The sequence below is a fragment of the Vulpes vulpes genome, chromosome X (assembly GCF_048418805.1).
Source record: "Vulpes vulpes isolate BD-2025 chromosome X, VulVul3, whole genome shotgun sequence".
Classification (NCBI taxonomy): Eukaryota; Metazoa; Chordata; class Mammalia; order Carnivora; family Canidae; genus Vulpes; species Vulpes vulpes.
In genome coordinates this window covers 33,509,843-33,521,091 of record NC_132796.1, presented here as the reverse complement: position 1 = coordinate 33,521,091, position 11,249 = coordinate 33,509,843, and the positions used below count along the sequence as shown (strand labels likewise).

Sequence of the window (11,249 nt, the reverse complement as noted above, 5' to 3'; positions counted from 1 at the left end):
GTGTTTCCGTTTCCTATCGCTTCTGGAACAAATTCCCACAGACTTGGTGGCTTAAAACAATACAAAATTATTATCCTACAGTTTTGGAAGTCAGAAGTCTAAAACAAGTCCCTCTGGGCAAAAATTAAGGTGTGGGCAGGGCTGCGTGCTTTCTGGAAGCTCCAGGGACAATCTGTTTCCTTGCCTATTCCAGCTTCTAGAAGCTGCCTCCATTTTTTGGCTTATGACCCCTTTCTCCAACTTCAAAGCCAGCAAGGGCAAACCGTGACTTCCTCAAGCTACATCACGCTGACTCCTCTGACTCTGACTTGGCCTCCTACTTCCATTTTTAAAGACCCTTGTGATTACATTGGGCCCATGTGGATAATGCAGGATCATTTCTCCATCTGAAGGTCAGGTGATTAGCAGCCTTCCTTCCTGCTGCAACCTTCGTCACCCCCTTGCCATGGGAGGAGATCTAGCCACGGGTTTGGATGATTAGGACACAACCATCTTTGGGGGACCATGATTCTGCCTACCAAGCTGAGATTTCACTGTAAAATGTTACTTCGAATCCTCCCCTACACCAGCCATCAGAGGAACGTGTCCAAGGTTCCAGGTGTATTAGAAGCTGTTACTCATTCAAGTGTGATAAAAACGACCCTGTCCTATAGAATCACATTCTACTTTCAATTTCTTTCACTTAGTTCTATAGTCTCCTGAAACGTGGGTAAAGGTCTCTGCTCCAGTGATCCGTTGCTGTGTAACGCACCACTTGGTGGCTTCAAAGAATGAAAATACTTTTGCATGCAAGTCTGAAATGTGAACAGGGCTCGATGGGGACAGCTTGTCTCTGCTCCACTCTGCGTTGGCGAGAGCGGCTCAAAGGCTGGGGGCTACGCTCAGTTGAAGGCTCGCTCCTACGTTTGGCAGCGAGATGTTGACTGTTTGCCGTGACCTTGCTGAGGCCCTCAGCTGGGACACCTGCACATGACCTCTTCACATGGCCCTGGTGTCTTCGCAGCATTGCAGCCAGGTTCCGGGGGCAAGCCTTTCCGGAGACCACCATGTATCTCAGCCCAGGGGAGGACGAGTCACCCTTTAGGGCCTGGCCTTGGAAGTGATGGCCACGTCTATTTTCTCCAGGTGGCCACAGAGCCCCGCCTAGAATCAGGGTGAAAAGAGGGAAAGCCTACAAATTGCTGGCAGGTGGCAAGGCCACCGAAGAGCATTTAGGGCCAGAAAGAACTTGGCCTCGTTGGTAAGAAAATGCAGTTTGCCACAGCCTCTCTGCCACGTTTCCATTTCTTCTCTTTATTTAAGGTCTCCTCTTCCTTTTATTGGATTTGTCCCTCTTATATAATGCAGCCCCCCACCATGGCATCTTTTCTGGTCCCCCCACTCCCTCTGGATTGCAATCAGGCCCACCCTAAGTTGGCAACAACAGTTTCCTAAGACCACCGGGGAGGGCTGTGGCACACGCACGGAGGGGCCGCTCATCGCCGGAATTGGGGCTCATTCAACCGTTGTGAACGGACGAGAATGACAGCTTCAGACGCTTCAACCCCCTATCTACCTGCTGCCTCTCTAGTCGGAGAAAAAGGTACCAACCCAGAAGAGAACCATCGTTCCCAGAAGAGAACGATGACTTCCCCAGTCCTCAGGTTTCCAGTGGGTGGGAGTGTCCCGAAACACACTATGCCCTTCTCCAGCACCGCCCTTATCACCCGGCCCAGGGCCTGCAGGGTGACATCTGGTAAACTCGGGCAAGGTTTGTCTCAGCCCCTCCCTTCAGCTTGGGGCTACACTGGCCTCTCCTCTGCCTTCAAACCCACTGGTTGGAAAGGGCTGTCAGTGCCCCGCCGAGATTCCTCCCAGCCCCCAACACTTGGGTGAAACATCTCCATTTGGGGCACTTTCCCTCCAAGCATTTAAGCCACGAAGGAACTGTCAGCAAGTGCTTATCACCACAGAAACTAAATTATACCCTCGAAGCATCGATGAGTTGCAAGGTGCAATGTCAATTAGATGTCACAAAATGCTACACCTTGTTTTCAATGACCAAAGCACACTAACTACGCTCCTGGCGTTCTGCACATAGTTGGGCTGCTCTGGTACACATGCGTGTGTCCTTGCGCAATGCACACGTCTCATCAACGAAGCAGAAGGGCTTCCAATTAAATCACATGGCGAGAAACCAGAACATTTTAAATACCTTGTTCCCAACCAACAACACGGCACTTTCGTTTTCATCTTTGCTTGACTACCAAACAGGAAATCTCAATTAGATGTCGGCTCAGAAGAAGAAGAAGAAGACGAAGGGGGAAAAAAAAAAAAGCCATTATCCAAGGACACAGCAAGTTCTGTCAGGTATTTCAACATGGTGGAAGAGTAGTCAGGTTTTAATTGGTCCTATTGAGCTCACCCACAAGCTACAACATTCTTTACCTCAGCAGTGTGGTATTCAAAAAGAAAAAAAAAACACTACAAAGTTAGTTCCTACCTTTGAAAACATCAAATGAATCATGTTCGGTTTCATCCTGTTAACTGAATGCTCGTTGATAAAAGTGCACATATCAACACTAGTAAGACTGGTATTCAAAGGTAAAATAAGAGTCTAGAAAAGTGCCCCACCCCCCAATATTGTTTATTTAAGCTAAAATAAAGAACAGGGCTCTTGTGTTTGGCTAGTATTTTCTCAGTCTTATCGACTGTGTTAGAAAGCACTTTCTCTAGACAGTTCAAGGTCAGAAAAATCACCTTCTATAACCCTGGTTTCAACTAAATGGTAAAAACTTTCTCCAATCAAAATCCTCACCAGTTCGGGGTTATTGAAGTGGGGCACACAGGCAGATTAGATTTTAAAACCATGAGGGAAAGCATTCTGAAACAATAGACAAAGAGGTAATAAAATAGGAGAAAAAGAGTGGGGAGGTACAAACAAAACAAAACCAAACAAAACAACGTTCCTCTTAATAGAGAGAATGCCAAAACAGGAAGGGCTGATGAGATATAGCTGTGGTTTTCGAGAGCCTTGTTTAGACAGATGCACAACTATTAGTTTTCTGCTTTAACTTGACCAAGACTTTTGACACTAACAAGAAAGCGGCCAACTCAGTAATTAGCAACAATGACAACAACAACAACAACAACAACAAAACAGATGAAAGAAAATTCGAGGAGGTGAAATCTGCATGGTCTTATGGAAAGCTTACCCATTTGGGTATTTGCTGTAATCACCTCCATTCAAGCCCTGAATGGCAAGCAGCTGGAAAAGCTCTGTGTATAGATGTGGTTTTCCTTTTCCTTAAGCCACATTTCATTAATTAAATAACATTCTTTCAGTAGAGCAGGGAGGCTCCTGAGGAATGTGGGAGACGTGAAGGAGAATGCAAGCATTCTCATTTGCCAATGCTGGAACAGTTCTTGAGGCTTGAGGGGCTTTCACCTCTTCTTTCGTTCCTGCAGGCTTTCAAACCCTTTGTCCATCCTGAAACCCAGCGGGGACTTCCCATCTCCACCCCATCCCCTTAGCTTCCTCCCCAAGCTCCATCCTCCAAACAACTCAGTTAGTATCCAAGCCCTGTCCACCATCCAAGCATGTGAACCATCAGGAGAATAAACTCAGGGCAAATGTCTATGAAGTCCCTGGAAGGGACTTTGTTCCTTGGACAAGGAACTCTGGGGATCCAGGTAACCAAGTGTGGTCTAGAAGTAGGGGCACAAGTTCTGGGCATTCCCTTGGCTCTGAGGACTCCTTGCCCCGGGGAGTCACAAGGCCCTACAGGAATCAGGGGGTCCCTGAAAAGTGGGAGACTCAAGAAGGAGCCCTCATTGCATGAGGCAAAGGATGGTATTGGCTTCCAGATACAGAAATGGTTATTGGTAATTGACTATTATTATTTCCACCACTTACCAGAAAGTTCTACGCAGTTCCAAATGCACTAACTGGAAATGTAATTAAGTGTTAAGGATAACTCAAGAATAACCTCCAAATTTCCCCTAGTCACTAAAAACATTGGACCCGACCTAAAATGAAAAAATAAATAACTGTAAGTTTAAAATTTTCTCGCTAATTAAAGCATTTTAGCCTTGATCAGAAATTACACAAAGATTGAAATTTTATTTTATCTTATTTTTTAAGATTTTATTTATTCATGAGAGACACAAAAAAAATGAGGCAGAAACATAGGCAGAGGGAGAAGGAGGTTCCCTGCGGGGAGCCCGATGTGGGACTTGATCCCAGGACCCTAGGATCATGCTCTGAGCCAAAGGCAGACACTCAACCACCCAGGTGCCCCTATTTTATCTTATTTTATTTTTAAGCCTGAAATTTTAAAAAGACTAATAGTTAATTTTAAGAGACCAATATAATTGTCCATACATTTAAAGTTTTTGTGAGCTTCTGGTCCAGATTTTTTTTTATCTGCTGGGGTTAAAATTGCCTCTAAAATTTTAGAGAAAATATTCTCTGTCATGATTTCATTCAAAACTCTTGCAAAGAAATCATACAAGGATGTAATGATTGGTATCAATATATACCAGACGTACCATAAGAAGATAGTTACCCTTAAAAAAAAGGTGTACTATATAAGCTTTGAGGCCTCAGTCCCCCCAGAACTGTGTCCAATTTGCAACGAGAAGCAGAGACTAAGGGGGGAAGGCAGGTGGGGGAGGAGGGGAGACACAATCGCCCAGATGAATTTTGTTCAACACCTACAAATCAGGGGACTCTATGAGGCATATGCAAACGACACTAACTTTCATTTTTTTAAAAATTGTTAACAGTGGGCTAGTTTTCAAGTTGGTCCAAACAATAATAGTCCCAGCTGCTTTCTAACAATTGAGTTCAGGTTCAGAGAAAGAGTAAATGAGGCCAGACCACTAAGGAGCACTGTGTCAATGTAAAACATGAAAAACCCCATGTGAGCAAGGCAGAAAGCTGTTTTTAGAGTCAAAAGCAGGCCTTCTCAAAGGCTTTGGTGTGCAGTTTTGATGTCGAAAATCGCATCAAACGTAAATATCTGGAGGGTAACCAATTCCAATCGAAGCTGTTCCGTTTTGCCTGGTTCATCTATATGTGCCTCCCCTGGGGTCACAAACCACCACAAAGATGGGCACTGTCGGGCACCCATGACCTCTCTGAGACCACCAAGGGCCTTTGAGGGAGGTGCCACACCGTACTTGCCAACTTTTAAAATCTGTCAAGTACTTGGAGTTTCCTCAGGAAGGACCTTCTGGAAATAAAGTCACTCATCGCTTTACCTCAGATTTTAAGCCAAATTTTAAATAGCTTGCAAGTTTTACCAGGTCAGTCTGAAAGTTCTACACAGTTCCAAATGCACTAACTGGAGATGTAATAAACTGTTTAAAGTAATTTTTTTAAACATTTTTTTTAATCTTTATTTATTTATGATAGTCACAGAGAGAGAGAGAGAGAGAGGCAGAGACACAGGCAGAGGGAGAAGCAGGCTCCATGCACCCGGGAGCCCGATGTGGGATTCGATCCCGGGTCTCCAGGATCGCGCCCTGGGCCAAAGGCAGGCGCCAAACCGCTGCGCCACCCAGGGATCCCTGTTTAAAGTAATTTAAGAACAACCTTTAAATTTCCCTGAAACAAACAAATGAAAAACTCAGACTCGACCTTAAAATAAAAAATAGGTAACTTTAAGTTTAAATTATCTCACTAATTAAAGTGATTTAGGTTTGATCAGAAACTACACAAAGCTTGAAATTTTATTTTATTTTATAGCTTGAAATTTTAAAAAGACTAATAATTAATTTTAAGAGGCCAATCCAATAGCCCATACGTTTAGATTTTCATGATTTGACCTCGTTTTGTCTCATAAACAGATCTTGAATAAAACAGTAGTTACTATCAGTGGGGTCTGGGAAGCCTTACTGGTTTATAGAAAAAAAAAAATCCAATCCTCTTTAACAGTGCTTGTCTTTACTTCCAGGTCAGAATCACTATTTACATATAAAAGAACCCTTCCATGAAGTAACGCTTCTCAAAAATACAGGTAAAATTGATGACTATGTACAGTTTAGTATTCTATATATTGAAAACAGCTTGCAGTTAGCATCTCCTAAAATTCCTGCAACTTATCTGCCCAAACTATGACTTCTTCCTTTGAATTCAGGTTCTGCCCCTGAGACTTTGAGAAAGGAAATGGTTGAGCTGTTGTTTCAAGGATGTAACTGAAATTGTGCTTTCCATGCTTCAGATATTCCTGGAGAGGCCAGGGGGTCACCAGAGACCTGAACCAACCAAGAGGGAAACCTGCAGACCCTTTTCAGTAGCACCCAAAGAAACCTCGAAATGTCAGACATTCTATACGTCAGCTCATGTAATCCTCACTGCAACTCCAGGAAGAAAGCATTGTACTTATTATCCTGCCTAATTTCAAATGTGGCAACAAATGTAGACGGTTGAATACTCCTAGTCAGTAAGTAGTAGAGGATTTGAACACACTACTTTCGGGCTCCAAAGTCTTGTTTCTTTCCACCACGTGGCTCCTGTAGTTTCCCTTCTTTGTTGCTTGCACTTTGATATTTTAAAGGGAAAACAAAGCGAGACTGTATACCTTACTTTTCGGCCCTGTTCCCCTAGCTTTATATGTTAATGATTAACTTTCTCTGGCAAAGGCACTTCCCCATTTTTTCACTGCTGCTAAAAGCTGATAATAGACTTGAGCTGCCCACTCCACAAAAAGTTTTGCTTTTTTTTTTTTGGACTGCCAAACTATACGTATTTTAAATTCAAGCTCTATGAGCTTAGAGAGGTCTCATGACTTCAAGATTAAAAACTGAAGTTGATCCAACACTTATCCCCTCTAAAAAAATAATGAAAGAAAGAAAATGCAGAGCACCATTCCAGGAAAGCATCATAATGGCATCTAAGAAGTGTTCCCAAGGGCCCTACTGCAGCTTTGCTGGGATCTGCCAACCACAATTGCAGGCCAGGCCGGCTCTCGGAAAACCTGGAATCATCGCTGGGCACTGCTTAACAAAACTTGGAACTTCCCTGGAAACTAGTGACAGGCAGGCCCTTGCCCTTGTTCTACTGCATTTCAGTTATCTCCTAAGATCGACCTAAAAGCCTTGTAAGTAAAGACGTACAAGGTGTGTGTACTAGTGTTAGCTGCTGTTTTTCTGATTTTTCACTTCTCAGTAGGCAAGTGAAATTGCTGCCTCTGAAGTGAGTTTTCTGCTTCAAAAAAAAAAAGTTCAGTTTGTGCTCAGGCTTCTTAAAAAGTTCAAAATGTTAATCAAGCACTGGAAAAAGCTGGCCAAGGTGGTTGAAAACTATATGTACTTTCCCAGACAACTTTGGGGATCTATGAACTTTCTTTCGAGGGTATATGGGCCTACCTACTGGGTACTCACTTACAGATACAAAGCTTGGAAGCACATCTCATTGGTAACTACCTCCCAACAAAACCGGATCCTTATGGAGATGATTATCCACCTCTGTGAAATACCAGAGAGGAAATAACATTTTCTTTTGCTTAAAAACAATTGAATTTATTTCTATGTCACTTAGCTAGGCCATTCATGGGCTGATTAAAAAACAAAAAACTTTTGTCAAGTTTCGTTAACACATCTGCTTTTTTTATTTTAGAATATAGTCTACATCTGGATTAAAAAAAGTTTTAAATAAATTTAAGACATATGACAACAGTGGAACCCTTCATCATTCTATGTACACCACGGATAGAATGTCAGTTGGTTCCATTTCGGATAAGTCCACTTTCTCAGAATAACATTATTATTTTCACTGGCTGAGTGGCAAGCTTTGCACAAGCTGGCACGGTGCCAGCTCCCACATACTGGGGTGGGGGCGGGGAGGGCGTGAAAGGGCTGGGGTATAGGGGTGCCACAGGACAACTATACAGTGTAACAGAAAATCATTAATCTCGTAGTACCGGTTACCGACAGACAGTGCGGTTTGTGCGCTTATCACAATGGAATCGACGAAGTTTCAGAGCAAGGAGGAGATTGGAAATACTTTAAGACAGGGCCACTGTTACAAAAAGAAATAGTGCAAACAGGAAAACTGATGCAATCCTAGCAACGCTGAGGCCTCCACCAGCCCAACGGCAGGGCAGGGCGGTAGCAGGCCGCGTGCCCCGCCTTCCCCAGCGCCCAGCTCCGGGTGGCGCTCCCAAGTGTGGCAACCCAGCGCCGCGCCCGGCATGGCCCCTTCTCGACTCATCTCCTCCGGAAAGAACAGAAAAGAAACTCCAAGAAAGGCACAGGCTGAATGCAGGGCATCAGCCCAGTCCCATTCCCACCAACGTAGAACACAGGCCCTCCCCCCCCCCGCGGGAGAGAAAGGGGGGGTCCTTGAGCCCCCCAACCCTGACTCCCATCATCACTTGCCTCTCCTCTTCCCAAAGAGGCCCCTTCCTCCAGGCAGCCTTGCACGTACACAGCCCCCCTAACTTTGCAGTCTGCCCACCGCCCATCTGCGCCCGACAGCCGGAAAGAAAACAGCTTTGAGAGAAAGAGGGTGAGAGATGGGGCCGGGAAGGGCGCCGGGCAGCCGCGGGCGTCCCGCCTCACTGGCCCCAATTGCTGAAGCCGATCTCCTGCTTGTATCTGTTGGTGAGGATGTTGGCTTTCCGCGTGAGTTTGGAGAGCACAGTGTGCAGCCCGCGCAGGTGGTAGTGGAACTGCTGTTCCAGGTCCTCCTCGCCGGCTTCCGCGCCCTCTAGGTGGCTCAGGTCCACCAGGATGTCCTTGGACTTCCAGGCGTTGCCCTCCTCGCTGCCCGCCGGCGGCGGCGGCTGGTGCAGGACCCCCCACTCGATGTCGTTGCGGATGGACTTGAGCAGCACGTAGTGGCTGTACATGTCCCGGGAGGGCGCGAAAAAGCCGCCGTTGGCGCTGCCCGGGCCGGGGGCCGGGGGCGTGCGCTCCTCCAGGCAGCCGCCACTGCCGCCCACCTCCACGCCCACGTCGTTGTCCAGCCCGGGCTCGGCCAGGGGCACGTCGCGCAGCAGGCTGGGCACCATCACCGTCTGGTCCATGTTGTTCACCGCGCCGATGAAGCGGTTCATGGCGTTAAAGAGCGAGTGCTTCTGGTTGTAGGTGTCGCAGATCTGCATCATGGTGGCCGCGCGGGCGCCGGGGCACAGGGACGCAGGGGCACGGGGTGGCCGGCTGGGGCGACGGGCTGCCCGCGCTCACGCGCTCTCCGAGGCCGGCGCCGGGGGGGGCCTGGCTCGAGCCGGGCCGCTGGGATTCCCGGCTCCTGCTCCGCCCTCTCCAACTCTCGTCTCGCTCGCAGCCCGGCCCTGCGGGACGCACGGCTGCTCGCAGCTTGGGCGCCCGGAAGCTCGCGATGGCGGCGCGTGGTCCGCGGGTCGAGCCCTGGCCTGGCTGGGGGACGGGAACGAAAGAGATCACTCACCCGGCGAGGGTGCCTGGCGGCCCCGCCCGCGCCCAGCGCCCTCCCCGGTGCCGCCTCGCCCCGGACGGCGCCCCCCGCCCCCCCGCCCAGCCCTCAGCCCCGCGAGCCCACCTCGTCGCCCGCCGAGGCCGCGGAGAGAAGGAAGGGGTGCTCCCCACCCCCGTCTTCCTCGGAAAGGCCTGAAATCCCAGCGCCCACGCTGACCGGGCAGAGATGGGGCGGGGGCACCCACCTCCTGCTGCGCCTCGAGAGCCTCTGCTGCTGGGCGGCTCAGCGATCCCGCTGCTGGCGGCTGCTGCCTGCGGGCGCTGCTGCGGTCAGTGGCCGGACTGTGACTGCGGGCGGCTGGGTGGCGTCGGCCCCCTACCCATCCCAGGTGCTCAATTTATAGAGCCCCGGAAAGGTGTCACCGGCGCTCAAGGGCCACCCCCGGTGTCTCCTCCTCCCGCCTCCCCGGCAGCGCCAAGATAAAAGGCCCGGGCCGGGATGACCGCGAGTAACACTCTCCTGGCCCCTTCTACAGCGGGGGCGGGGCGCGCCGGGCCAGCTCCGCCTCTCGCCTGATACCCGGGCGGAGGGAGGGCGCCGTGGCCAGGCCGGGACGGGCCGAGCGGGGCAGGGCACGGCAGGGCAGGGCAGGGCAGGGCACAGGGATGGAGCAGCCGCACCCCGCCAGCCCCCCGAGCAGAGCGGGCCAGCTGGGGGAGGGCCGGACCCTGCGCCGGTAAAGGTGCCGGCGTCCCGGCCGGCGGAGGGCGGCTGGTGTGCTGCTCTGGGTGGGCCTGGCGCACGCTTCCGGAGTGGGCCAGACCGAAATGCCCCAGCCCTGGTTGCAAACTGAGCCCCCAACCCCGAATCGATAGTGGCCTCGGCCCAGCGACTATGATCCTGGTTTATTATTAGCCGTCGGGGAAAAGTGACCAGCCGCCGCCGCAACTCCATCTCGGGGGCTCTTATGTAAGAAGGGTGGCTGGGCATGCCTGGTGCACGTGGACGCGTGGTGTTCCCGCCGTGGCCCTGGCCTTGGCCAGCTGCTGGGGGAGGGGAGCCTCCAGACGCTTTTGCCTCTGTCCAGGCGGGGTCTTTCCCAGTCTTTTCTGTAACAGCTGCTGCCAGGGATGAAGAGCAATCCACCGTGCGTCCGATGATCTGCACGTTTTCCCAAGAGATCAGATGTGCCAGTGGGGAGAAATAGCCCAATTCCTGACTTTTATCCAAATCCAGGGACTCAGACGCTGGAGAGCCCTGGCCATGTGGCCTTTCGGCTGCCAAAGGGCCAGGAGCGGGTGATGGTAGGTCCGGTGTTGGGTGTCTTTCATCATTTAATAGAAAAGCGGGGAGGCATGCAATAATTTTTTGGGTGGTAGTGGTGGGGGAGGGAGTTTGAAATGTTCCTTTCCAAAGATAGTCCTTAAAACACAGGATCACTGAATAGGGCCTAAGCCATCTACTCAATCTTTGAATTTAATTTTTAAGAGCATTGCACCTTAAATTTCACTTTGGGACTCCAAACCATGGCCCGTTTTCATTTATTTTTGTTTCACCATCTCACTTCCCTTGTCATGTCCTTCACTGGCCCATCTTCTCCAACAGTCCTACAGATAATTCAACAGGACTCGAGTTTCTAATTTTAAATTACTTTTCTCTAAAACCTTTCAGGGATGCTTTTACTATATAGTGTTTTCTCACAGGACAAAAAATGCCAAGAGAAGAGAGAGGCACCTAATAAAGACAATTATTTCTTTCCCTCTTCCTTTCACTTTAAAAATGTACATTTAAATTTTTTCCACAGCGGTCAGACTTGGTACAATGAGAACTGACCTTTTGACAATAGGGCACTAGTCAGTGACCT

At 49.1% G+C, this 11,249-nt stretch overlaps 1 protein-coding gene across 2 annotated transcripts; it reads right to left on the bottom strand.

Moving 5' to 3' along the window:
• Nucleotides 1–7,571: 7,571 nt before the first annotated feature.
• MID1IP1 (MID1 interacting protein 1) lies at nucleotides 7,572–9,902 on the bottom strand. Of its 2 annotated transcripts, none has more exons than XM_072744788.1 (2): nucleotides 9,509–9,902; nucleotides 7,572–9,366 (listed from the first exon to the last, which is right to left on the bottom strand). In XM_072744788.1, exon 2 carries the CDS (start codon nucleotides 9,093–9,095, stop codon nucleotides 8,544–8,546), a length of 552 nt encoding a protein of 183 aa, XP_072600889.1. In that variant the 5' UTR covers nucleotides 9,096–9,366; nucleotides 9,509–9,902; the 3' UTR covers nucleotides 7,572–8,543. The 2 variants fall into 2 exon arrangements, with proteins under 2 accessions (XP_072600889.1, XP_072600888.1); XM_072744787.1 differs by having other exon boundaries at nucleotides 9,630–9,885.
• Between the last annotated feature and the right edge of the window lie 1,347 nt (nucleotides 9,903–11,249).